Source organism: Pristiophorus japonicus, chromosome 5 (genome assembly GCF_044704955.1).
Source record: "Pristiophorus japonicus isolate sPriJap1 chromosome 5, sPriJap1.hap1, whole genome shotgun sequence".
NCBI lineage: Eukaryota > Metazoa > Chordata > Chondrichthyes > Pristiophoridae > Pristiophorus > Pristiophorus japonicus.
The window spans coordinates 256,822,960-256,849,460 of NC_091981.1; the positions used below are offsets into that span (position 1 = coordinate 256,822,960).

General features: G+C 42.7%; 1 protein-coding gene across 4 annotated transcripts in view; it reads left to right on the top strand.

Moving 5' to 3' along the window:
• Positions 1-26,501, top strand: part of pitrm1 (pitrilysin metallopeptidase 1) — an 82,552-nt gene that overhangs the window by 39,039 nt on the left and 17,012 nt on the right. For all 4 annotated transcript variants that reach the window (XM_070881566.1, XM_070881567.1, XM_070881569.1 and 1 more), the window contains 11 exons: positions 2,981-3,069; positions 7,489-7,617; positions 7,832-7,945; positions 8,848-8,944; positions 10,392-10,526; positions 12,502-12,640; positions 13,902-14,018; positions 18,873-19,005; positions 19,164-19,284; positions 21,111-21,187; positions 22,239-22,404. In XM_070881566.1, the coding sequence (XP_070737667.1) occupies positions 2,981-3,069; positions 7,489-7,617; positions 7,832-7,945; positions 8,848-8,944; positions 10,392-10,526; positions 12,502-12,640; positions 13,902-14,018; positions 18,873-19,005; positions 19,164-19,284; positions 21,111-21,187; positions 22,239-22,404 (1,317 nt within the window). The remainder of the gene's footprint in view (positions 1-2,980; positions 3,070-7,488; positions 7,618-7,831; positions 7,946-8,847; positions 8,945-10,391; positions 10,527-12,501; positions 12,641-13,901; positions 14,019-18,872; positions 19,006-19,163; positions 19,285-21,110; positions 21,188-22,238; positions 22,405-26,501) is intronic.

Sequence of the window (26,501 nt, forward strand, 5' to 3'; positions counted from 1 at the left end):
TCGAAGGACCGAATGGCCTACTCCTGCACCTATTTTCTATGTTTCTATGACATACGGGAAGGAAAAGGACGTGGGGTAGCATTACTGGTTGAAGAGGAGATTAACGCAATATTAAGGAAGGACATTAGCGTGGATGATGTAGAATCTATATGGGCAGAGCTGTGAAACATCAAAGGGCAGAAAACGTTAGTGGGCGTTGTGTACAGACCACCAAACAGTAGTACGGAGGTTGGGGATGGCATCAAACAGGAAATTAGGGACGCATGCAATAAGGATGCAGCAGATATCAAGGGTGACTTTAATCTCCATATTGATTGGGCTAACCAAACTGGTAGCAATACTGTGTCGGAGAATTTCCTGGAGTGTATTAAGGGGCGGTTTTCTGGACCAATATGTCGAGGAACCAACTAGAGAGCAGGCCATCCTTGACTGGGTCTTGTGTAATGAGAGAGGATTAATTAGCAATCTGGTCGTGCGGGCCCCCATGGGGAGGAGTGACCGTAATATGGTAGAATTCTTCATTAAGATGAAGAGTGACACAGTTAATTCAGAGACTAGGGTCCTGAACTTAAAGAAAGGAAACTTCGAAGTACCTGACGTGAATTGGCTGGAATAGACTGGAGAATGATACTTCAAGGGTTGACAGTGGATAGGCAATGGCAGACATTTAAATATCACATGGATGAACCACAACAATTGTACATTCCTGTGTGGCGAAAGAATAAAAAAGGGAAGTGGCTCAACCGTGGCTAACAAAAGAAATTAAGAAAAGTGTTAAGTCCAAGGAAGAGGCATATAAATTGGCCAGAAAAAGCAGCAAACCTGAGGACTGGGAGAAATTTAGAATTCAGCAGAGGAGAACGAAGGGTTTAATTAGGAGGTGGAAAATAGAGTATGAGAGCAAGCTTGCAGGGAACATAAAAACTGACTGCAAAAGCTTCTATAGATATGTGAAGAGAAAAAGATTAGTGAAGATTAATGTAGGTCCCTTGCAGTCAGAATCAGGAGAATTCATAATGGGGAACGAGGAAATGGCAGACCAATTGAACAAATACTTTGGTTCTGTCTTCACTAAGGAAGACATGAATAACCTCCCAAAATTACTAGGGGACCGAGGGTCGAGCGAGAAGTGGGAACTGAGGGAAATCCTTATTCGTCAGGAAATGGTGTTAGGGAAACTGAAGGGACTGAAGGCCGATAAATCCCCGGGGCCTGATAGTCTGGGGTGCACACTACTTCAGGAAGTGGCCCTGGAAATAGCAGATGCATTGGTGGTCATTTTCCAACATTCCATGGACTCTTGATCAGTTCCTATGGATTGGAGGGTAGCTTATGTAACCCCACTTTTTTTTTAAATGAGGGAGAGAGAAAACAGGGAATTGTAGACCAGATAGCCTGACATCGGTGGTGGGGAAAATGCTGGAATCAATTATTAAAGATGAAATAGCAGCACATTTGGAAAGCAGTGACAGGATCGGTCCAAGTCAGCATGGATTTATGAAAGGGAAATTATGCTTGACAAATCTAAAGTTTTTTGAGGATGTAACTAATAGAGTGGATAAGGGAGAACCAGTGGATGTGGTGTATTTAGACTGTCAGAAGGCTTTTGACAAGGTCCCACACAGGAGATTAGTGTGAAAAATTAAGGCTCATGGTATTGGGGGTAATGTATTGACGTGGATAGAGAACTGGTTGGCAGACAGGAAGCAAAGAGTGGGAATAAACGGGTCCTTTGCAGAATGGCAGGCAGTGACTAGTGGAGTGCCGCAGGGCTCAGTGCTGGGACCCCAGTTATTTACAATTTACATTAATGATTTAGATGAAGGAATTGAATGTAATATCGCCACGTTTGCAGATGTCACTAAGCTGGGTGGCAGTGCAAGCTGCGAGGAGGATGCTAGGAGGCTGCAGGGGGACCTGGACAGGTTAGGTGAATGGGCAAATGCATGGCAGATGCAGTATAACGTGGATAAGTGTGAGGTTATCCACTTTGGTGGCAAAAACAGGGAAGCAGATTATTATCTGAATGGTGACAGATTAAGGGAAGTGCAACGAGACCTGGGTATCATGGTACATCAGTCATTGAAGGTAGGCATGCAGGTACAGCAGGCAGTAAAGAAAGCAAATGGCATGTTGCCCTTCAAAGCGAGGGGATTTGAGTATAGGAGCAGGGAGGTCTTACTGCAGTTGTACAGGGCCTTGGTTTCCTAATCTGAGGAAGGACATTCTTGCTATTGAGGGAGTGCAGCGAAGATTCACCAGACTGATTCCCAGGATGGCAGGACTGACATATGAAGAAAGACAGGATCGACTAGGCTTATATTCACTGGAATTTAGAAGAGTGAGAGGGGATCTCATAGAAGCATATAAAATTCTGACGGGACTGGACAGGTTAGATGCAGGAAGAATGTTTCCGATGTTGGGGAAGTCCAGAACCAGGGGTCACAGTCTAAGGATAAGGGGTTAGCCATTTAGGACTGAGATGAGGAAAATCTTCTTCACTCAGAGAATTGTGAACCTGTCGAATTCTCTACCACAGAAAGTCGTTGAGGCCAGTTTGTTAAATATATTCAAAAGGGAGTTAGATGTGGCCCTTACGGCTAAAGGGATCACGGGGTATGGAGAGAAAGCAGGAATGGGGTACTGAAGTTGCATGATCAACCATGATCATATTGAATGGTGGTGCAGGTTCGAATGGCCTGCTCCTGCACCTATTTTCTATGTTTCTATGTTAATGCTTCTGATGAGAGTGACTTTGCTACCCATTTTGGATTTTGGTTAAGAAATTAAAGGTAGAGAAGATGTAAGGGAATGAAGGAAGCCATGAATTTTTACTGGTTACAACTTATTCCCATGGTAGAATTAGATCGGCACTGTAATCTTACCATAAATGCAAAAATATTTCCTTTTTTAAAAAAAAAAAAATAATTACAGTACAATATTTTAATGTTTGTTATTGCTGTGGTACTATTTTTTCTAGAGGGAGTATCATGTTACTTGTGGGCCCGACTCAATGGTTCCTGATCCTGTCAAACAAACCACATACAGTGTGAGCTTTTTATTGGACGAGTAAGTGTATTTATAGTTCTATTCCTATTTCTCTTTTCTTGATTAGCACAAGAAATTAAAGAATACATTACATTAAGTACTCTCATAAATAACCCAGTTATGATATTGACCATAATAGGATACATTTTGGGCCAGAAATTGCAGTCGAAAATTTTAAAAATATGTTTTAATAGGTTTAAAAATAAACTTACCTTAATGGACAGGGTTTTTAACATAAAATTAAATTTTTCTATCTTTTAAAACTCTTACGCTGGTAAAAGGCCCAGGCGTAAGAGTTTTAAGGACATTCGCTGGCCAGGAGTCAGGCACGTAGCCCAAATCTCCGCCTGCGAAGGCCCTTCTCCTGGAGAGGTGCGCAATCTATCAAAAGAAATTTTGACAGATGGCAAGTGCTAGATTTAGGCGCATGCGCTTTGCGCGCCTAAACCTGGAACTTATGGGGCCTCTTCGGGTGTGTGCGCAATCGTGCGCACCTAGAGAGTCTGCAATGTATGGCCCTTTATCTTTATCAAGTGGCACTTATTTTGGATATTTTTGGACTGAAGTCTGTCTTTTAACTATTTTAAATTGTGCCGAGCATTCATAACCTATCCATAAATTATTATACATTTTCGGTGACATTATTCAAGGTATTGAAAGAGGACTTGTACTTTGCAGCTATTTTTAAGACTAAGGTACCACTGCACTGAACAATTTCTTACAAAGAAGTTTCAAAATTTAAAGTTCTGTCTTTAATCCATTTAATTTTCAGTGTTGATTATGATCACAGTACCCAGTGAATTTCCTGGAATTAACTATAAATTAATTATCAAACTCCCAGTAATTCCCCATTGAGAAACTTAAACAAGGAATTGTTTTGATATTTTAAAATAAATGATTGAAATATTTGCTTGTGTTCATAATGCATCCCTTAACTTGTTTGATCTGAACAAATGGCTTTAGAATTCTTCCAAACATTCTGATTGGAATAAGTATTAATTATCATTGTAATAGCCTTAAGATGTTCAAAAAAAACTTGTTTGTCTGCAACATTGTCATCACCCCCTCATAATCATAGATGGTTCTTCGAAACGATGATGACTTGCTTCCATGCCAAAAAAGGCTGAATTCATGGGTGTTTCAATGAAGGACCCGAACTACATCCTCAAGGGTGGAAGATGCCTGTGCGTGGATTTTTTTAACATGGTGTAAACCAACCACCACATGGGATTGACAGAGCTAGGTCTTGGTCCAGTGGCAAGGATTACATAGAAACATAGAAAATAGGTGCAGGAGGTAGGCCATTTGGCCCTTCGAGCCTGCACCGCCATTCAACAAGATCATGGCTGATCACCCACCACAGCACCTTCCCCCCCCCCCCCCCCCGCCACGCCCCCTCCACAACCCCCCGACCCCCCAGCCGCAAGGACCACATCCAACTCCCTCCCGAACACATCCAATGAACTGACATCAACAACTCTCCGCGGCAGGGAACCCCACAGGCCAACAACTCCCCGAGTGAACAAGTCTCTCCCCATCTCAGACCCAAACAGCCCACCCCCCATCCCAAGAGCGTGCCACCCCCCGGCTCCGGACCCACCCAACACCGGAAACACTCCCCCCTCACCCAACCCGCCCCGTCCCGTCAGAATCCTTCCCAAATGCCGAACACCCACGGATGTCGAGCCCCCAGCCCCAGCCACCCCGGAGCCACGCCCCCACGATGCCGACGCCAACCACACCACATCCACCAACCGCTATCTGCGCAGTCAATCCGTCCACCCCACTCTGAACACTCCCCGCACCGAGGCACAGAGCCCCCAGGCCCACCCCTCCAACACACTTCGCCCACCCCAGACCTCCGCTGCAATGTGGCCCCTCCTGTCCCTCGCCCTGGGTTTCTCTGCCCCCCACCTCCATCACTCTCCCCTCCATCCCCCGCCCCCGTCTCCCGTCATCTTCCCTCTGCCTCCCTGCACAGGCTCCCATCTTGGGGGCGTTAACCTTCTGGGGCCGGGACTTTTAGCCCCCAGCGTGGAAGTCCTGCTCCCGCCGCAGAATTGGCCTTGCCACCCCTCAATGGAAGGGGAGTGCAATTTCCCACACTCCACTTCCTTTGGGGGCAGTTACCAGGGCATGACTGGATGCTCCTGTGACAGTTTGAACTGGTGCTCTCCATTCTCCCATCCTGTGACAGTTTGAACTGGTACTCTCCACTCTCCTGTCCTGTGACAGTTTGAACTGGTGCTTTCCACACTCTGTCCTGTGACAGTTGGAACTGGAGCTCTCCACTCTCTCTCCTGTGACAGTTGGAACTGGTGCTCTCCACTCTCCCGTCCTGTGACAGTGGGAACTGGTGCTCTCCACTCTCCCATCCTGTGACAGTGGGAACTGGTGCTCTCCACTCTCCCGTCCTGTGACAGTTGGAACTGGAGCTCTCCACTCTCTATCCTGTGACAGTTGGAACTGGTGCTCTCCACTCTCCGGTCCTGTGACAGTGGGAACTGGTGCTCTCCACTCTCCCGTCCTGTGACAGTTGGAACTGGAGCTCTCCACTCTCTCCCCTGTGACAGTTGGAACTGGTGCTCTCCACTCTCCGGTCCTGTGACAGTGGGAACTGGTGCTCTCCACTCTCTATCCTGTGACAGTGGGAACTGGTGCTCTCCACTCTCCCGTCCTGTGACAGTTGGAACTGGAGCTCTCCACTCTCTCCCCTGTGACAGTTGGAACTGGTGCTCTCCACTCTCCGGTCCTGTGACAGTGGGAACTGGTGCTCTCCACTCTCTATCCTGTGACAGTGGGAACTGGTGCTCTCCACTCTCCCGTCCTGTGACAGTTGGAACTGGAGCTCTCCACTCTCTATCCTGTGACAGTGGGAACTGGTGCTCTCCACTCTCCGGTCCTGTGACAGTGGGAACTGGTGCTCTCCACTCTCTATCCTGTGACAGTGGGAACTGGTGCTCTCCACTCTCCGGTCCTGTGACAGTGGGAACTGGTGCTCTCCACTCTCTATCCTGTGACAGTGGGAACTGGTGCTCTCCACTCTCCGGTCCTGTGACAGTTTGAACTCGTGCTCTCCACTCTCCCATCCTGTGACAGTTTGAACTGGTGCTCTCCACTCTCCGGTCCTGTGACAGTTTGAACTCGTGCTCTCCAATCTCCCGTCCTGTGACAGTTTGAACTCGTGCTCTCCACTCTCCGGTCCTGTGACAGTTTGAACTCGTGCTCTCCACTCTCCGGTCCTGTGACAGTTTGAACTCGTGCTCTCCACTCTCCGGCCCTGTGACAGTTTGAACTCGTGCTCTCCACTCTCCGGTCCTGTGACAGTTTGAACTCGTGCTCTCCACTCTCCGGTCCTGTGACAGTTTGAACTCGTGCTCTCCACTCTCCGGTCCTGTGACAGTTTGAACCCGTGCTCTCCACTCTCCGGTCCTGTGACAGTTTGAACTGGAGCTCTCCACTCTCCCATCCTGTGACAGTTTGAACTGGAGCTCTCCACTCTCTCTCCTGTGACAGTTTGAACTCGTGCTCTCCACTCTCCGGTCCTGTGACAGTTTGAACTCGTGCTCTCCACTCTCCGGTCCTGTGACAGTTTGAACTCGTGCTCTCCACTCTCTGTCCTGTGACAGTTTGAACTGGTGCTTTCCACTCTCCACATTACCCAAGACGACTGGAGACCAGCTCTACTGTATGGACCTAGTGCGCACACATATTGCAGTGTGGGCTGGCCCGTGCTGCCCCGGGGCCCCTGACCCCGAACTCACGCCTCCCCTGGGCCCCGATCATATCCCTCTACAATCTCTCGCTGCTCCTGCTATATCTGCCCATACCCCAATCAGCAACCTGGACCTTGATGACATCACTCTTCACTGCCGTCGCCCTTCTGCACCAGCTCGCGCTGTTCCCTGAAGGAATCTCCCGGGGCCTCCACTCTGCTCCCGAGGCCGCACGCCGCTCCTTTTATGGCCCCGACCTGCCGCTGGTGCTCTCACGCAGGTCGGAGCCTCCACGCTGCTCCCGGGGCGCTCACTGCTCCTTTTATGGAGCCATGGGTTATGGGGAGCGGGCAGGGTAGTGGAGCTGAGGCCAAGATCAGATCAGCCATGATCTTATTGAATGGCGGAGCAGACTCGAGGGGCTAAATGGCCTACTCCTGCTCCTATTTCTTGTGTATGTTCTTATGAGACAGTCCAAAAGACAGCACCTTTGACAGTGCAGCACTCCCTCAGTACTGCACTGAAGTCTCTAGCTGGATGATGTGCTTAAGTCTCTGGAGTGGGCCTTAAATCCATGACTTGACTCAACCAAGGTTATAAAATTAATTTGTTCTTGTGGCACTGGAAAGCAATATCTGTCGAGCATTATTTTCATATGGCTGAATAATGTTTGGGGGAAATATTTTATTCCAAATGTATATCTTATTAAAATCTGTTCCTATAGCATCACCAATAGCTTTGAAGCATTCACACTGAGTCTTCTGTCATCTTTGCTGGTATCTGGACCCAATTCTCCCTTTTACAAAGCTTTGATTGACGCCCGGATTGGCACTGACTTTGCTCCTGTTGTTGGGTAAGTGATTCATTTTAGTGTTTTTTCAAATTTTGATTTTAGTTCTTTTAAACTATAATCATTAGTTTGATTATAAATAAGATAATTCAATATGGAACAGGTTGCAAAATAGAAGTGAAGTTTTAATTCAAAAGAAATTGCCAAACAAGAAAATACCCGCTTGGTTTTATGGTTTCTGTGGTCACTTGTGGGAAATGTTGTTTTTGTTTTCCAGGTATGATGGCAGCACAAGAGAGGCTTGCTTTAGTGTGGGGCTGCAGGGCATCGCAGAACAAGACGTTAAAACTGTGAAACAAATCATCAACAAAACAATTGATGAAGTAATTGAGTACGTAACCTATTCTACAATCTTGGAGTTAATAGTTTAATTACAGCAGCACAATGTCTTGGAATTACAGCAGGTTATGCCACAGAGTGATGCCACTTATTTGGGTACCCATTATGTTCCTTTCCTGTCTTCAACATCTCATTTACCCTGCTGTAGGGAGTTGCTGAGAAGAGGGCTGTGGCATCCTCACTGGAGGAAAGAAAAACAGAAGAAGAATGATTTAGGCCCCTCTCCGCCCCTCTACCTCTCTTCTTTTTCAGCACGCTCCTTAAAACCTACCTCTTTGACCAAGCTTTTGGTCACCTGCGCTAATTTCTACTTATGCGGCTCGGTGTCAAGTTTTTTTTATTTCGTAATACTCCTGTGAAGCGCCTTGGGCTGTTTCACTATGTTAAAGACGCTATATAAATACAAATTGTTGTTGTAGGCTGCTCATCTGCACTTCCTGCTGTCTGGGTCAAATGTTGTAGATAAAAGTACGGCATCAGGTCACCTGTTGTTGTGTTGCCCAAGAAAGCGTAAAAATCACGCATACCCGTGATGGGCTCCGTCCAGGGTCATGTTATGAAATATGTAATTACATCTTTTCAAGTGCTAATCAGACCACAGCCCAATATTAGGTGCAGCCATCTCTGGCCTATCCATTCAGGTGCAGGGACCATTTCCTGCGCCTAGTTCACGATGATAGGCCGGCGTGATCGAATTTCTCAGCCATGGCCTGAAACCGGGTAATGAATGAGGAAGAAAACTGACTGCCTTGACAGTCACCCGATAGACTTGATAGTTTTGTTGTCATGACATAGATTTGCCATGCATGACGGAAACATAATAAATAATTATAAAAATCTGCTTGAGTGTTAATTCGCTTGTTTAAAGTTGCATCTGTTCTTTCTAAATAAAAGGAATGGCTTTGAGGAAGAGAGGATCGAAGCACTACTTCATAAGATTGAAATTCAGTTGAAACACCAGACTACCAATTTTGGCCTTGCATTGGCATCAGTAAGTTTGTTTACCTCAGCCACATGATGGCGCTCCAACCAGACATTGCAACACACTGCTGTACACTATTGAGAATATTTGCAGTCAATATACCACAAGATGGTGCTATAATCTAACTAATGCATAGTTCGCACTCTGTGATGGTGCTTGTTGTGGTCAGAATGTGTTAATTGTGAAGTGTTCAAAGACAACTTTTTAAGGGAATTCATTTTTCAGCTTCACAAACTGATTTTCAGTGGCGCTGTGGATACGATATTGGCTGAGTCAGAAAGCAGAGAGCAGTAGTAAATGGATGTTCTTTAGACAGGAGGGAAGTATAGAGTGGGGTCTCGTTTTCCCCCCTGCCTCCCTCCCAGGGATCGGTATTAAGACCACTGCTCTTTTTGTTATATATTAATAACCTGGACTTGGCATAATTTGAAAGTTTACAGATGACCAAGAACTTACAGACGATCGGACCCCCGCTCCTACCCCACCCCCGATGTCGGAGTTAGCTCTGCTCAACAGCCTGGCTGCTTTTCTACCCGACAGCCAGCTGGACTGTCAGTCTGAATGGCTGTGTCTGGGGAAACCTGTTGAACAAGTCCTGCTGTTGAACTTGGCTCGACCTGCGGTCACAGATTCTCCGTCCCACCCTGGTTCCGTTCCCACATCACAATTATTATCAGGGCCATAGAATACAAAAACAAGGAAATTATCTTTTCACCAGTTGGAACTCAATTGGAGTATTATGTCCAATTCCAGGCCGCACACTTTAGAAAGGATGTCAAGGCCTTGAAGAGGAGATTTTCCAGATTGGTACCAGGGCTGAGGGAATTCAGTTATGTGGAGAGACTGGCGAAGCTGGGATTGTTCTCCTTTGAGCAAAGAAGGCTAAGGGAAGATTTGATAGAGGTGTTCAAAGTTATGAGGAGTTTTGATATACCCGATAAGGAGAAACTGCTTCCACTGGCAGGACACGTGCCACCTCTTGCCATGCTTGTTCAACTTGTCTTGCACTCTCTGACCATCTGGATGGAAGAGGAACGCCCACTTTTCACAAACGTGTTCTACCTGCATCTCCATGGCTAAATCCAAAAGCACTGGGGCCTTGTTAGAACTACCCCACCCCCCAAATATCTTCCTGCAGATCCATTATTTCAAGCAGCTGCTTATCCAAAGTAAGAACTATGCTGTAACTCCAGAGATCTAGCTTTTCCTAATAGCCTCCGATGCAGTACCTGGTTAATGCTGCATAAGTATTTCAAAAACTCAGTTGGCACTTGTGTAGATTGTGTGTCTTTGCACAAAAATATGTTGTAAACAAAAACTTAAATAATTAATAAGTTTTGAAACTTAAATTGTCCTGCTGAAAGAACAAAATGTATAATTTTAAATGAGATAATTACTTAGAATTGTTTTTAGTACCTAATCCCTGTGTTTTCTGCTTTGTGTGTCTGATGTCTAGTATGTTGCAACAAACTGGAATCATGATGGAGATCCTGTGGAGGTGCTGCAGATCAGTGAGAAGGTGGCTAGGTTTCGACAATCCCTGAAAGATAATCCTCGCTTCCTACAGGATAAAGTCAAGCACTATTTCAAGGTAAATGCGATTAAATTGAACTTTTTTTCTTTTATGCTAGTTTAGTCAAGGTCTCCCATGTGGTGGCTATCCTTTTTCATGCTGCTCTTCAAAAATCAAACAGCTATAAAGAATTGTCAGTAAATTTTAATTGTTTCTGACTTCATAAGATTTGGTTTTTAAAAAGTAATTAATTAATGGTTGAATCCATGTTGGAATTTGGATATGTTTAAAATATGCAGAAGCTATCCTATTAAAGCATTATTAAACTGGCTAAATGTTGCAGCTCCATGAATAGTATTTAAGATGACATTCCGGAACATGTATGCTAATTACATTTGTTTTTGCACAATGCTGTTTCCTAGAACTTTGTAAAAAGATAATGGCCCAGATTTTGTGGTGGTAATGATTATTAGCGTTCACCACCATTACCCCTCTGAAACTAACAGCAACTACAGGATTTAGCACATGTGCAGATAAATGTGGAAATCCAGAAGTTACGGTCAGTCATTCCCTGCTCTGCCACCAGAGCCAGCAATCAATTCAAATGACACTGAAGAATGAAAACTTCCCCTATTGCGCTGGAATGTCGCGGTTTAACCCCCGCCACCCCCCGAAAAAAGTTAAACCTTGTTGAGAGAGGTGTAACTGGGTTTCTGGCTCTGAAAAAATAATGTTATATTTGTGGAATGTCAAATTTTTCGATTAATATAATTAAGAATTACATAGTTTTAAAATATTTTTTAAAACCCGGTTTGATATTTCAACTTCTATCTTAATCCTAGGTGGATATCCCAATCTTTATTTCACTCTTTGTAAAATTTATAAAACATAAATTAGAATCTCAACATTTTACTTCCTGGTTTGCTGTCTGAGAATTCTTCAAGTTATTGGCTGCTTAGCCTGCTTGATGACGTTACTGCTGGTTTGATTTGGCACCAGATTCAAATAAAGGTCGGGAGAGCTGAAATTCACGCCACAGAGATCACAAGATATTTGTGGGCAGATTTCTTTGACGTCGCTTCGCCGCTGACTGCAAATTTCAGGACACTTGAAATACTATTTGTTTCTAGTGTGTAATGTGTAAAGAAGAGCTAAATGCTGACATTTATTGAATTGACATATTGCACAAGATATCAATATTTCTATTCTTGGCCTGTGGATGACACAAGCAAGGCTGCCTTTATTGCCCATCCCAGTTGCCCTGAGAAGGCGATGGTGGTCGCCTTCAGTAGTGATTATTTTTACAATCATTTGATTGGTTGGCCATTTCAGAGTCAGAGTCAATCTCACAGTTTGGCATTGGAGTCGCATGTAGGCCAGACAGGGTAGGAGTAGCAGGTTCTCTTCCCTGAAGGTTGTTGGTAAACCAGTTGTGCGTTTTTTTTAATGACAGTACTAGCAGCTTCTATGGTCACTTTTTTGTTGTCAGGCTACAAATGACCAGATTTATTGAATTAATTTTCGCAACTTGACATAATTGCATTTATGATCTCGAGATTGCTAAGTCTAGTACCATAACTACTACACTACCATTATTTCTTGTATAATACCATATGCAAGCATAATCTTTATCTGTCATTTCTTCAAAGAATCTTGTTAAAATAGTCAAACATGATCTACCAATTAATTTGGATCGCTTATGCTGATTAATATTTCTCAAATTGCTTAATAATTTCACCCCGGCCCAGAATCTCCTGGCTTAACTCTTATCTGCTTCTTTGAAAGAGGGATTTGACACCTTCGAGTCCTCCGGTACAATTTTCCTTTCCTAAAAGCATTTTTTTTAATTGTAGAGTTTCAGCCCCTCCCTGCCATCTTTTCCTTAGGTTCCATCAGATTCCTTGGATGTAAGTCAACAGCTCCTATTGTTTTCAAAGTAGCTCATCCTCTCATTGTGAAAACTGCATTTTGGAAACAAAGCCGTGTAATTTCACCTCTTGTATTAATGCCAAGATTATTGTAGTCATAATTTGTGATGTTTATTGCATCACAGGAAAATCCACACCAACTGGCCTTGTCAATGAGTCCAGATGAAGGTTATTTGGAAAATCAAACTAAGGTGGAGCAAGGAAAGCTACAAGAGAAGATCAGTTCTCTTTCCATGGAGGAAAAGAAAGAGATATATGAAAAAGGTGTGACTTTTTATAGCGGTTGGGATACTGTTACCAAATTCTAGTTACTTTCCTAGTTCACTTTTTAAAAAAATGATTTCAATTTTATTGAATAAAACTTATTTTTTTACCACTTTCTTCCTCCTGGTCCTGAAAGTGCTCACTTGTAATGGTGTACTGTTCCATGGGCACAGTAACCCCATAGTACCTCACCCAAGTGGCCATTCTTTGTGCTGGTCTTGGCTGTGAGTGTCAACAGGTTACTGGAGGGCATTGTTGCTGAGCTGGCCTCACCTGACATCCACACGTGTGCACTTTGCAGCAGGAGTCACTGATGATCTACAGTGGGAGCCCGAGGTGGCTTTCTCCCTACATGCCCGCAATGGTAAACTGAGTCCAATTGCAGAACCCTAAATGCCGCACACCAGCAACCAAACCTGGTCTATGAGGTAAAGTACTATACCAGTGGTTCCTTTATCCACCAGGCCATGTGCGGTGGGGGGGGGGGAGGATGGGACTCTGAGTGAATCTTGAAACAGTTGTGTGGCAGCAAGTTGCTCATTACAAATTTAGAACACTTTCTATATTTTAGAGTTAGATTCAGATTTTGGGTTGTCCCTGTGATGTTGGCATCGGCTGTTGCAGAAGCACTTTAGGTGTTCAAAATGTTGTCTGCTACTGATCATTATTTTGACGAATCACCAATTCAGAGTTAATGTATTGCTTTATGGGCAATGAATCAAAATTTGTGTTTAATTGTAGTGTTGCTGGAGAGTGAAATGTCACTTCTCAGTACCCAGTCTACGAAATGTTGACTGGCAGACAATATATCTTCAGGGTTTAAAAAAAAATGTATTCCACAGCATAATGCTCAACAAGAAATAAGGGATGTAGTAATGGTTCTTAAGAACATAAGAAATAGGAGCAGGAGTAGGCCATATGGCCCCTCGAGCCTGTTCCGCCATTCAGGAAAATCATAGCTGAGATCTTGGCCTGAACTCCACTTTCCTGCCTGTTCCCCATAACCCTTGACTCTCCTATAGTTCAAGAATCTGTCTATCTCAGCCTTAAATATATTCCATGAGTCTCGAAGATGCTACTATCAATAAGCCTTATTCTGAAGCATTACTTTAAATATTCCAGTGATATGGATTATGATTATTACTATAGTTAAATGCTGCTTTGTTTTCTCATTCCTTAGAGCTGAGGTTTGTAAATATATTCCTGTTCACCTTCCATATGTACATTGAGTTATTACACAAGGGTCATTCTATTTCCTCAGGGCTGGAACTGATTACTGCACAGAGCACACCTCAGGATGTGTCCAGTCTCCCAGCACTTAAAGTGTCTGATATTCAACGAACGTTTCCATTGACACCTGTAGAGATGGCATATGTAGGTAAGACGGTACATAAGAGCATAAGAATTAGGAGCAGGAGTAGGCCATTTGACCCCTCGAACCTGCTCTGCCATTCAATGAGATCATGGCTGATCTACCTCAACTCCACTTTCCTGCACTATCCCCATGTCCCTTGATTCCCTTAATATCCAAACATCTATCAATCTGTGTCTTGAATATACTTAAAGACTGAGCCTCCACAGCCCTCTGGGGGAGAGAATTCCAAAGATTCACTACCCTCTGAGTGAATAAATTTTCCTCATCTCAGTCCTAAATGGCTGACCCCTTATTCTGAAACTGTGACCCCTGGTTCTAGATTCCTCAGCCAGAGGAAACATCCACCCTGCATCTACCCTATCAAGCAAGCCCTGTAAGAATTTTGTATGTTTCAATACGATCATCTCTCATTCTTCTAAACTCTAGAGAATATAGGCCTAGTCTACTCAATCTCTCATAGGACAATCCACCCATCCCAGGAATCAATCTGGTTGCACTCCCTCAATGGCAAGTATATCCTTCCTTGGGTAAGGAGACCAAAACTATACACAATACTCCAGGTGCGGTCTCACCTGAGCCCTAAATAATTGCAGTAAGATGTCTTTACTCTTGTACCCAAATCTTGTAATAATGGTCAACATACGATTTGCTTTCTTAATTGCTTGCTGTACCTGCATGTTAACTTTCAGTGATTCGTGTACAAGGGCACCCAGGTTCCTCAACACCAACATTTCCCAATCTCTCACCATTTAAAAAAATATTCTGATTTTCTATTTTTCCTACCAAAGTGGATAACTTCACATTTCTCCACAGTATATTCCATTTTTCACGTTCTTGCTCACTCACTTAGCCTGTTTATATTCCTTTGAAGTCTCTTTGCATAGAAACATAGAAAATAGGTACAGGAGTAGGCTATTCGGCCCTTCGAGCCTGCAGCACCATTCAATAAGATCATGGCTGATCATTCACCTCAGTACCCCTTTCCTGCTTTCTCTCCACACCCCTTGATCCCTTTAGCCATAAGGGCCATATCTAACTCCCTCTTGAATATATCCAATGAACTGGCATCTACAACTCTCTGCGGTAGGGAATTTCACAGGTTAACAACTCTGAGTGAAGAAGTTTCTCCTCATCTCAGTCCTAAGTGGCTTACCTCTTATCCTTAGACTTCCCCAACATTGGGAACATTATTCCTGCATCTAACCTGTCCAGTCCTGTTAGAATTTTATATGTTTCGATGAGATACCCTCTCATCCTTCTCAACTCCAGTGAATACAGGCCCAGTCGATCCAGTCTCTCCTCATATGTCAGTCCTGCCATCCCAGGAATCAGTCTGATGAACCTTCGCTGCACTCCCTCAATAGCAAGAATGTCCTTCCACAGAATAGGAGACCAAAACTGAACACAATATTCCAGTTGAGGCCTCATTAAGGCCCTGTACAACTGCAGTAAGACCTCCCTGCTCCTATACACAAATCCCCTAGCTATGAAGGCCAACATACCATTTGCCTTCTTCACCGCCTGCTGAACCTGTATGCCAACTTTCAATGACTGATGTACCATGACACCCAGGTCTCGCTGCACTTCCCCTTTTCCTAATCTGCCGCCATTCAGATATTCTGCCTTCGTGTTATTGCCCTCAAAATGGATAACATCACATTTATCCACATTCTACTGCATCTGCCACGCGTTTGCCCACTCACCTAACCTGTCCAAGTCACCCTGCAGCCTTTTAGCGTCCTCCTCACAGCTCACACTGCCACCCAGCTTAGCGTCATCTGCAAACTTAAGAGATATTACACTCAATTCCCTCATCCAAATCATTAATGTATATTGTAAATAGCGGGGATCCCAGCACTGAGCCCTGCGGTACCCCACTAGTCACTGCCTGCCATTCTGAAAAAGGACCCGTTTATCCCGACTCGCTGCTTCCTGTCTGCCAACCAGTTCTCTATCCAGTTCTGCATCCTCCTCACAACTTACATTCCCACCTAGCTTTGTATCACCAGCAAACTTGGATATATTACATTTGGTCTCCTCATCCGAATCATTGATATAGATTGTGAATAGCTGGGGCCCAAGCTCCGTTCCTTGTAGCACCCCACTAGTTACAGTCTGCCAACCCGAAAATGAGTCGTTTATTCCTACTCTCTGTTTTCTGTCCGTTAACCAATCCTCAATCCATGCTAATATATTAGCCCAATCCCATGAGCCCTAATTTTGTCAATTACCTCTTGTGTGGCACCTTATCGAATGCATTCTGAAAATCCAAATACACCACATCCACTGGTTTCCCCCTTATCTATTCCAGTAGTTACAATCTCAAAAAACTCTAACAGATTTGTCAAACGTGATTTCCCTTTCATAAATCCATGTTGACTCTGCCCAATCCTATTATTTTCTAAGTGCCCTGTTACCACATCCTTAATAATAGATTCTAGCATTTTCCCTACTACTGATGTCAGGCTAACTGGTCTGTAGTTCCCCGTTTTCTCTCTCCCTCCTTTCTTAAATAGCGGGATTACAGCAGCTACCTTCCAATCTGTGGGAACCGTTCTAGTATCTATGGAATTTTGGAAGATGATAACCAATGCATCCACTATCTCTCTAGCCACCTCTTTCAAAACCCTAGGATGTAGGCCATCAGGTCCAGGGGATTTATCGGCTTTCAGTCCCATTAATTTCTTCAGTAATTTTTTTTTTAACTAATACTAATTTCTTTCAGTTCCACATTCTCGCTAGACCCTTGGTACTCCACTATTTCCAGGAGGTTTTTTGTGTCCGTGAAGACGGACATAAAGTATTTGTTTAATTCTCTTCCATTTCCGTATTCCCCATTATAATTTCTCATGTCTCCACCTGTAGGGGACCCACATTTACTTTTGCTAATCTTTTCCTTTTTACATACCTATAGAAGCTTTTACAGTCTGTTTTTATGTCTCTAGTTAGTTTACTCTCGCACTATTTTCCCTTTCTTTATCAATTTCTTGGTCCTCCTTTGCTAAATTCTAAAATGCTACCAATCCTCAGGCTTACTGCTCTTTTTGGCAACATTATAAGCCTCTTCCTTTGATCGAATACTATCTTTAACTTCTCTTGTTAGCCACAGTTGGACCACTTTTCCTGTGAGGTTTTTGTGCCTTAAAGGAATGTATGTTTGTTGTAAATTATGTATTAATTCTTTAAATGCTAGCCATTGCTTGTCTTCCATCGTCCCTTTTAATGTAGTTTCCCAATCTACCTTCGCCAACTCTCCCCTCATACCTAGGTAGTTTTCTTTGTTTAGATTTAAGACCCTAGTTTCGGATTTAACTAAATCACTTTCAAACTTAATGTAATATTCTATCATATTATGGTCACTCTTCCCTAAGAGCCCCTTTACTACAAGGTTGTTAATTAACCATTTCTCATTGCACAATACTAGATCTAAAATAGCCTGTTCTCTAGTTGGTTCCTCAACATACTGATCTAGAAAACCATCTTGTATAAATTCCATGAATTCATCATTATTACTGCAAATTTGATTTGTCCAGTCTTTATGTAGATTAAAGTCACCCATGATTATTGTATTACTTTTGTTACAAGCACCTCTAATTTCCGGTTTTATACTATGCCCTACATTACCACTATTGCTTAGGTGCCTATAAACAACTCCCATCAATGTTTTCTGCCCCTTGCTGTTTCTTAGCTCCAACCAAACTGATTCTACTTCTTAATTTTCCGAGTTAAGATACTTTCTCTTTACTGCCTTTATCCCATTCTTTATTATCAGAGCTCCTCTCCTCTTTTCCATTTTGGCTATCTCCTCTAAAAGTTAAGTATCCTGGAATATTAAGTTCCCAACCCTGGTCACTTTGCAACCACATCTCCGTAATGGCTATTGGATCAAACCTATAAATTTCTATCTGTGCTATTAATTCATCTATTTTGTTGCGAATGCTTCGCGCATTCAGATATCGTGCCTTTAGCTTTGACTTTTTTCTATTTTTCCCTGATGTCACCTTAGTCAGTGATGCCTGATTAACTTTGATGATCCGGGACAGAGAGAGTAACATTCAAGAACTACCATCTTTTAAACCTTCAGTTTAGTGCAAACCTTGATAGTGTGCTGATTCCAAACGCGCTTGGACAGACTACCAAAGTTCACACTTGCACTCTGTGCGAGCCATTACTTTCTTATTGATCCTTGCACGGTAAACCTCCAAGATAGGTGAACTCCTTGACTCTCGGAAAGCCCATAGCTACTTAGCGGAAGTTACACATCTATCTATCTGTCATCAGCTGAAATTCTTTTTCAGAATGTGCTGTCATCAGCATGTAAATGTTCTTGTATAATTTGTTTGGAGAATAGTTGATGTTCACAATCTTGATGAATTGATTTTATAGCTAGATTAAATTAAATTGCATGTTTAATGAAAAAGAACCCCAGAAACAGGTTATGGTAACACTTTGAAAAGTCATTTTAAAAAGCCTTATGATGAGATAGATGACAACTTGATTATGAACAGCCAAATATCAAATTTGTCCGTAACAAATCAGTTCTGAATCAGTATAAAAAACTTACCAATGACACAGGATATAGAGATGACAAGGAAAAGTGTTAATTTGAGTCGTGGGCAGAGAGAAAGTAGTTGACACTGGAAATCAGACCGCAAAGCAGACGAGCAGAGATACCGATGCAGGAAGAGAGTTTAAATATTGAGAGATTAATGCATATGTATTTAAATTCGCAGTAAAATCTGAGAGATAAGATTGATTTCCTTAGTGAGTTATTGTAGGACTACATCAAATATATCTTTGAAACTTACTGTGCCTTGGCTATAGATAAAGTCTTCATTCTGCTGTATTTCCTTTTAGGAGGAGAGGTGCCTGTTCAGTATTGTAGTCAGCCAACCAATGGAGTTGTTTATTTCAGGGCTTTCACTAGCCTTAACACATTGCCTGAGGATCTGAAGCCATATATACCACTGTTCTGCAATGTGATCACAAGGTAGGTTAGTGAAGCACCCAGTCGAGTGGTGACATAATTGTATTAACTAAACACTAAACACTGAAAATGAGATTTGTTGCAGCATTTTATAAATCTATAATGTTTTTTTTTTAAATTGAAGGTCCATTTATTTTACTTAAATTGATTTTCTTATTCAGAATGGGCTGTGCGAGCCTTAATTACAGACAGCTGGATCAACTGATCGAGTTGAAGACTGGAGGAATGGCTGCTTCACCGAAGATTCTCCAAGATATTGATGACCTAGATATGTATGAACAGGTACAGTAATTACTGTATTTTAACATAGAAATCATAGCGGAATGTAGTACAGAAGTTCGGTAATGCTTCAGTTTGCGCTAGAAAAGAGGAATTTCTCCTCAATTTTCAAAAAGCCAAGCAAAACTTCACACATCTATCTGAAGTTATATCTCTCAACCTGTGAGATTGGTGGATGAGTGCTATCCAGTGAACAAAATGTGAGTCTTAAAGACTGAGGCTTATGGAATTTGTGCTAAATTATTTGGCCAATTACAAGAGGAAGGTGATAAATTGGAAAGGCATCCCATAGACATCTGGTGTAAGTCCCCTAATGTCCACATCCATAGATGATGGGGAGGGGTGGGGAGGAGCTGGCTAAATATCTGGTTTCAAAAGAGTTGTAATATATAGATAAGTGCAGTACCAGATAATGAACCCAATGGGTCCAATGAAAAGCAATTGGTTAGAGTTGAATGGAGGGAGTGTGGGAATGGATAGGTATTCTGGGGAAGTAGAATGTAAACAAGGAGAAACAAACATTGCAAGAAAAAAGGTGTTTAAATCGTCAGACGTTTTAATGAGCAAAGTTATATTTTTCTACAGTTAAGGGATTTGATTAAGAGATCTTAAGAGTACATCAACAACAACAACTTGTATTTATATGGTGCCTTTAACATAGCGCTTCACAGTAGTGATATAAGACAAAACAGATAAATTTGACACCAAGCCACAGAAGAAGAAATTACACCAGATGACCAAAAGCTTGGTTAAAGAGGTAGGTTTTAAGAGCATGTTAAAGGAGGGTGCAGAGGTTTAGGGAGGGAGTTCCAGAGCTTAGGGCCCAAGCAGCTGAAGGCACGGCCATCGATGGTTGAGCATTTATAATCAGGGATACTCAAGAAGACAGAATTTGAGGAGCGCAGACATCTCGTAGGATTGTGAGACTGAAAGATATTACAGAGATAGGGAGGGGCGAGGCCATGGATGGATTTGTAAACAAGCATGAGAATTTTGAAATCAAAGCATTGTTTAACAGGGAGCCAGTGTAGGTTGGCGAGCACCAGGGTGATGGGTGATCGTGACTTGGTGCGAGTTAGGACATGGGCTACCATGTTTTGGATGACCTCCAGTTTACGTAGTGTAGAATGTGGGAGCCCAGCCAGGAGTGAGTTGGAGTCGTCAAGTCTAGAGGTAACAAAGGCATGGATGAGGGTTTCAGCAGCAGAAAAGTTGAGGCGGAGGCGGGCAATGTTATGGAGGTAGAAATAGACCGTTTTAGTTATGCTGCGGATATGCGACCGGAAGCTTATTTCAGGGTCAAGGTGCTTCTGGAAAAATCCCTAATTTGTCTATTGGGTAAAATATTTGGAAGTGCATTAAGGCCCATAAAAGTGGTGTATGAACTGTACAAACAATTTTGGGTTGTCATTTAGGTTGATTGTGTCATAATTGGTCTAGAATCTTAATTGTATATATTAATAAAATATTTTTTTAGTCTTTTCTTTTTTTCCCTGAGTTTTAATGATCCAAATAATTAACTATTTAAAAAAAAATGTGAATTTATATGAAAGACAATTTTTTAGGTTGGCACTAAAAAAAATGCTTTTAATAATCTTTGCATTTCGGCCACTTTCTCAACCTCTTTAATAACTTGTCCTGATTATTTGCTGCCTCTGAAGAGAACTAAAAAATACCTTGCTATTATTCTGATCATTTTTCCAGTGCCATCTTAGCTTCCTTGTACTATTTTTAGTATTTTATTGCTTTTAAAATGTCTCTTTTCATGTGTGTATAATGTTTACTGTCATATTTTCAACATTTCTGACTAACTGTTTTCTTTACAATAGGGAGTGTTATTTACTTCTCTGTGTTTGGACAGAAACCTGCCTGACATGATGCAGCTCTGGACGGACATTTTTAACAGGCAAGGGCTGATTAACACTTGTGTGTGGGAACAGTTTTCTGCTGTTCTGATTCATTATTCCTCTTGCTAGCCTGGGACATGTCAATGAAAGCATAATCATAACTGAGGAGGTGACAGTAATAACATTTACTCTGCCGCTGGTGACGTGACAGGTCCAGTAAAAATCAGCTCGCACTGAAAATTGGTACCTAAATTGCATTTGATGTAATGAATGCTGTACTTGCTACAACTGTTCAGCATAAATGTTGAATCAGATTTATACACATTTAAATCTTAAATGTAATTGGTAGGGAGATTTGCAGGATGCGGTCTCAACATTGAAATTAAGCTTAAAAAATCTAGTTATATTTTTGTAATGCAATAGAGGATAGCTGTTGGAACTCTAAATAGTTTACAGATTTTTAGGACTCTTAATTCAGTATGGTAAACTGCTGACTTGTGGTCAGATTTTAGTGCTGTGACTCATCCTGTATAAATGCAAGTTGTTTAGTAACTGAAGCATGTTTTCATCCCTTAACTATATTGTGGGGTCTCTGGAGCATTCAGTCAGTATTTGGAGAGTAGGTGGTGGTCCGTGTCCATCACCAAGGCAGGGAAAATTGTGACGCAAATTGTTCTGTACCACTACCGTAAATATTCTGGCTGTTGGGTCAAAAGAAGCATTGGCACAGGCCTAAGAATGTGTTGCATGCCTGCTTTTTTTGTGAAATTGTGTTTAGCATAGATCTTTAAAATGGAAGAAAATAATGTAAAATGGTATGGAGGTGGTAGGATTGTATTAATGCCATTTATTTTGTAGTTTTGATATCATTTGCTGATGGTGGGCAGATTTTCATAAGTGAGAAGAATGGATATAGGATATACTGAGATTATGCCCATGCTATGCAATGAAACATCTTAAACATTCTTTTTGGATAATGATCAAGTGTAAACTAACACATGTTTGAAAGATTCCTATGAAAAATTGGATCGGTACATTTTAAAGATTAAGAATTGAACTATTCTGTGACTGAATATACTTCCCAGTAAATAATACTCCTGCATTTTGCAGCCCACATTTTGATGATGAGGAACATTTAAGAGTATTAGTTATGATGGCTGCCCAGGAGCTATCCAATGGGATTCCGGACTCTGGACACCAGTATGCAGCAGTTCGAGCTGGCAAGACTCTAACCCCAGCAGGAAATCTAGGAGAAATGTTTGATGGATTAAGCCAGGTAGGATGACCATTCAATCAATTATTTCTCCTTTCTCCAACCCCCAACCCCCCGCACATTCCGAATGATAAGATTTCTATACACCAGAACAAAAAAGAAGTTAAATAATTGGCCTGAAGAGAGCAAGTTACCCTTTTTTGATTTTGTATGGTACACCATCATTATATTTTCAAGATTTATTACCTAATGATGGTGAAACACTTGGTGTGAATTAAACTTGCCAATCCGAAACTGTACTTATTTCAACTGCTTGATAACCTGTAGGTTTGTGGCTCAGCAAAATCTTGTGGGAGCATTATGTTACAACTATATTCAGTGGATGCAGCTCCTTGCTTCTGATAGTGAGAGTTGCACTAATCTATTTTGCAGAGGGATCTTGGTCTTTAGGAAGTAGACACAAACAGCTGAATCTGAGGATAGGGGGACTGTGAAGCTATTCATGGTCTTTGTGGACTCCTAAATTACTGACTAGATTGGTTAGATGAGGTAATCTGATTAGAGCATCTGCAATAGTGTATCTCTAAGCTCTTTCCACCTTGTGCAGTCTCTGCTATCTCTTCAGACCCAGGAACACGCCATAACCTTTAGCACTTCTAACTCCAAACTCCACAGCTAGAAACCCCTCCGTCTCCACTAAATTTTCACCGTTTGCCTTCATGGTAGCAGATGGCATAAAAGAGGCTTGGAAAAGCGACTGAGATTCAGATGATAAATGGGAAGAAATGTGGAGACAAATTTTCAAGGGGTTCGCATTCAGCAGATTACAGGAGGGCTAACTCAAAATCATCCACTAAGCACATGGCACCCCACACTCCATGTCTTTCTCATGTCAGGTTCAGAACTTTTGTAGCTTCAAGGCTGCAACATCTGCTTCAGCAAAATGGAGAAATCTAATATTCTAAAAAAAATTAAAGCAGCTTCTTCAATTTATAACCAGTTGCATGCAAAATATTTAAACGCTCACAATGCGCAAATAAACTGCTGGATATATAGCATAGAAACATTAAAAATAGGTGCAAGAGTAGGCCATTCGGCCCTTCGAGCCTGCACCACCATTCAATAAGATCATGGCTGATCATTCCCTCAGTACCCCTTCCCTGCTTTCTCTCCATACCCCTTGATCCCTTTTGCCATAAGGGCCATATCTAACTCCCTCTTGAATATATCCAAAGAACTGGCATCAACAACTCTCTGCGGTAGGGAATTCCACAGGTTAACAAGTCTTTGAGTGAAGAAGTTTCTCCTCATCTCAGTCCTAAATGGTCTACCCCTTATCCTTAGACTCTGTCCCCTGGTTCTGGACTTCCCCAACATCGGGAACATTCTTCCCGCATCTAACCTGTCCAGTCCCGTCAGGATCTTATATGTTTCTGTGAGATCCCTCTCATCCTTCTAAACTCTTGTATAAAGGCCCAGTCGACCCAGTGTCTCCTCATATGTCAGTCCAGCCATCCCGGATATCAGTCTGGTGAACCTTCGCTGCACTCCCTCAATAGCAAGAACGTCCTTCCTCAGATTAGGAGACCGAAACTGAACACAATATTCTACGTGAGGCCTCACCAAGGCCCTGTACAGCTGCAGTAAGATCTCCATGCTCCTATATTCAAATCCCCTAGCTATGAAGGCCAACATACCATTTGCCACCTTCACCGCCTACGGTACCTGCATGCCAACTTTCAATGACTGATGAACCATGACACCCAGGTCTCGTTGCACCTCCCCTTTTCCTAATCTGCCGCCATTCAGATAATATTCTGCCTTCGTGTTTTTGCCACCAAAGTGGATAATCTCACACTTATCCACATTATACTGCATCTGCCATGCATTTGCTCACTCACCTAACCTGTCCAAGTCACCCTGCAGCCTCTTGGCGTCCTCCTCACAGCTCTCACCGCCACCCAGTTTAGTGTCATTTGCAAACTTGGAGATATTACACTCAATTCCTTCATCTAAATCATTAATATATATTGTAAAGAGCTGGGGTCCCAGCACTGAGCCCTGCGGCACCCCATTAGTCACTGCCTGCCATTCTGAAAAGGTCCCGTGTATCCCGACTCTCTGCTTCCTGTCTGCCAACCAGTTCTCGATCCACGTCAGTACATTACCCCCAAAACCATATGCTTTGATTTTGCATACCAATCTCTTGTGTGGGACCTTGTCAAAAGCCTTTTGAAAGTCCAAATACACCACATCCACTGGTTCTCCCTTGTCCACTCTAATAGTTACATCCTCAAAAAATTCCAGAAGATTTATCGAGCATGATTTCCCTTTCATAAATCTGTGCTGACTTGGACCGATCCCGTCACTGCTTTCCAAATGCGCTGCTATTTCATCTTTAATAATTGATTCCAACATTTTCCCTACTACTGATGTCAGGCTAACCGGTCTATAATTACCCGTTTTCTCTCCCTCCTTTTTTAAAAAGTAGTGTTACATTAGCTACTCTCCAGTCCATAGGAACTGATCCAGAGTCGCTAGACTGTTGAAAAATGATCACCAATGCATCCACTATTTCTATGGCCACTTCCTTAAGTACTCTGGGATGCAAACTATCAGACCCCGGGGATTTATCGGCCTTTAATCCTATCAATTTCCCTAACACAATTTCCCGCCTAATAAGGATATCTTTCAGTTCCTCCTCCTTACTAGACCCTCGGCCCACTCGTACTTCCGGAAAGTTATTTGTATCTTCCTTCGTGAAGACAGAATCAAAGTATTTGTTCACTAGTCTGCCATTTCTTTGTTCCCCATTATAAATTCACCTGAATCTGACTGCAAGAGATCTACGTTTGTCTTCACTAATCTTTTTCTCTTCACATATCTGTAGAAGCTTTTGCAGTCAGTTTTTAGGTTACTGGCAAGCTTCCTCTCATATTCTATTTTCCCCCTCCTAATTAAACCCTTTGTCCTCCTCTGCTGTATTATAAATTTCTCCCAGTCCTCGGGTTTGCTGCTTTTTCTGGCCAATTTATATGCCACTTCCTTGGATTTAACACTATCTTTAATTTCCCTTGTTAACCATGATTGAGCCACCTTCCTCGTTTTATTTTTACTCCAGACAGGGATGTACAATTGTTGAAGTTCATCCATGTGATCTTTAAATGTTTACCATTGCCTATCCACCATCAACCCTTTAAGTATCATTTGCTAGTCTATTCTCGCCAATTCACACCTCATACCATCGAAGTTACCTTTCCTTAAGTTCAGGACCCTAGTCTCTGAATTAACTGTGTCACTCTCGCATCTTAATAAGGAATTCTACCATATTATTGTCACTCTTCCCCAAGGGGCCTCGCACAACAAGATTGCTAATTAGTCCTTTCTCATTAAACATTACCCAGTCTAGGATGGCCAGCCATCTAGTTGGTTCTTCGACATATTGGTCTAGAAAACCTTCCCTAATACACTCCAGGAAATCCTCCTCCACCGTATTGCTACCAGTTTGGTTAGCCCAATCTATATGTAGATTAAAGTCGCCCATGATAACTGCTGTATCTTTATTGCACGCATCCCTAATTTCTTGTTTGATGCTGTCCCCAACCTCACTACTACGGTTTGGTGGTCTGTACACAACTCCCACGAGCATTTTCTGCCCTTTGGTATTCCGCAGCTCCACCTATACAGGCTTGGGCTGATGAGTAGCAAGTAACATTTGTGCCACACAAGTGTCAGGCAATGACCATCTCAAACAAGAGACAGCGCGTTACAACCTCCTCTTGACATTCAGTGGCATTACCAATGCCGGGTCCTCCAGCATCAACATCCTGGGGGGGGTCACCATTGACCAGAAGCTGAATTGGACCAGCCACATAATTGCCATGGTTACTAGAGCAGGTTACAGACTTGGTATTCTGCGGCAAGTGGCTTTTCTCCTTAACCCCTCACCCCCCAAAATCTCTACACCACCTACATGGCACAAGTCAGGAATGTGATGCAATACTCTGCGCTTGCCTGGATGCAGCTGTAACAATCCAGCTGCATACTATCCAGCCCGCGTGATCTGCACCCCATCCAGTGGCCTAAACATCCATTCCTTCCAGCATCGGCATACCGTGGCTGCAGGATGCATGGCAGTAACTTACCACGGCTAATTCAGC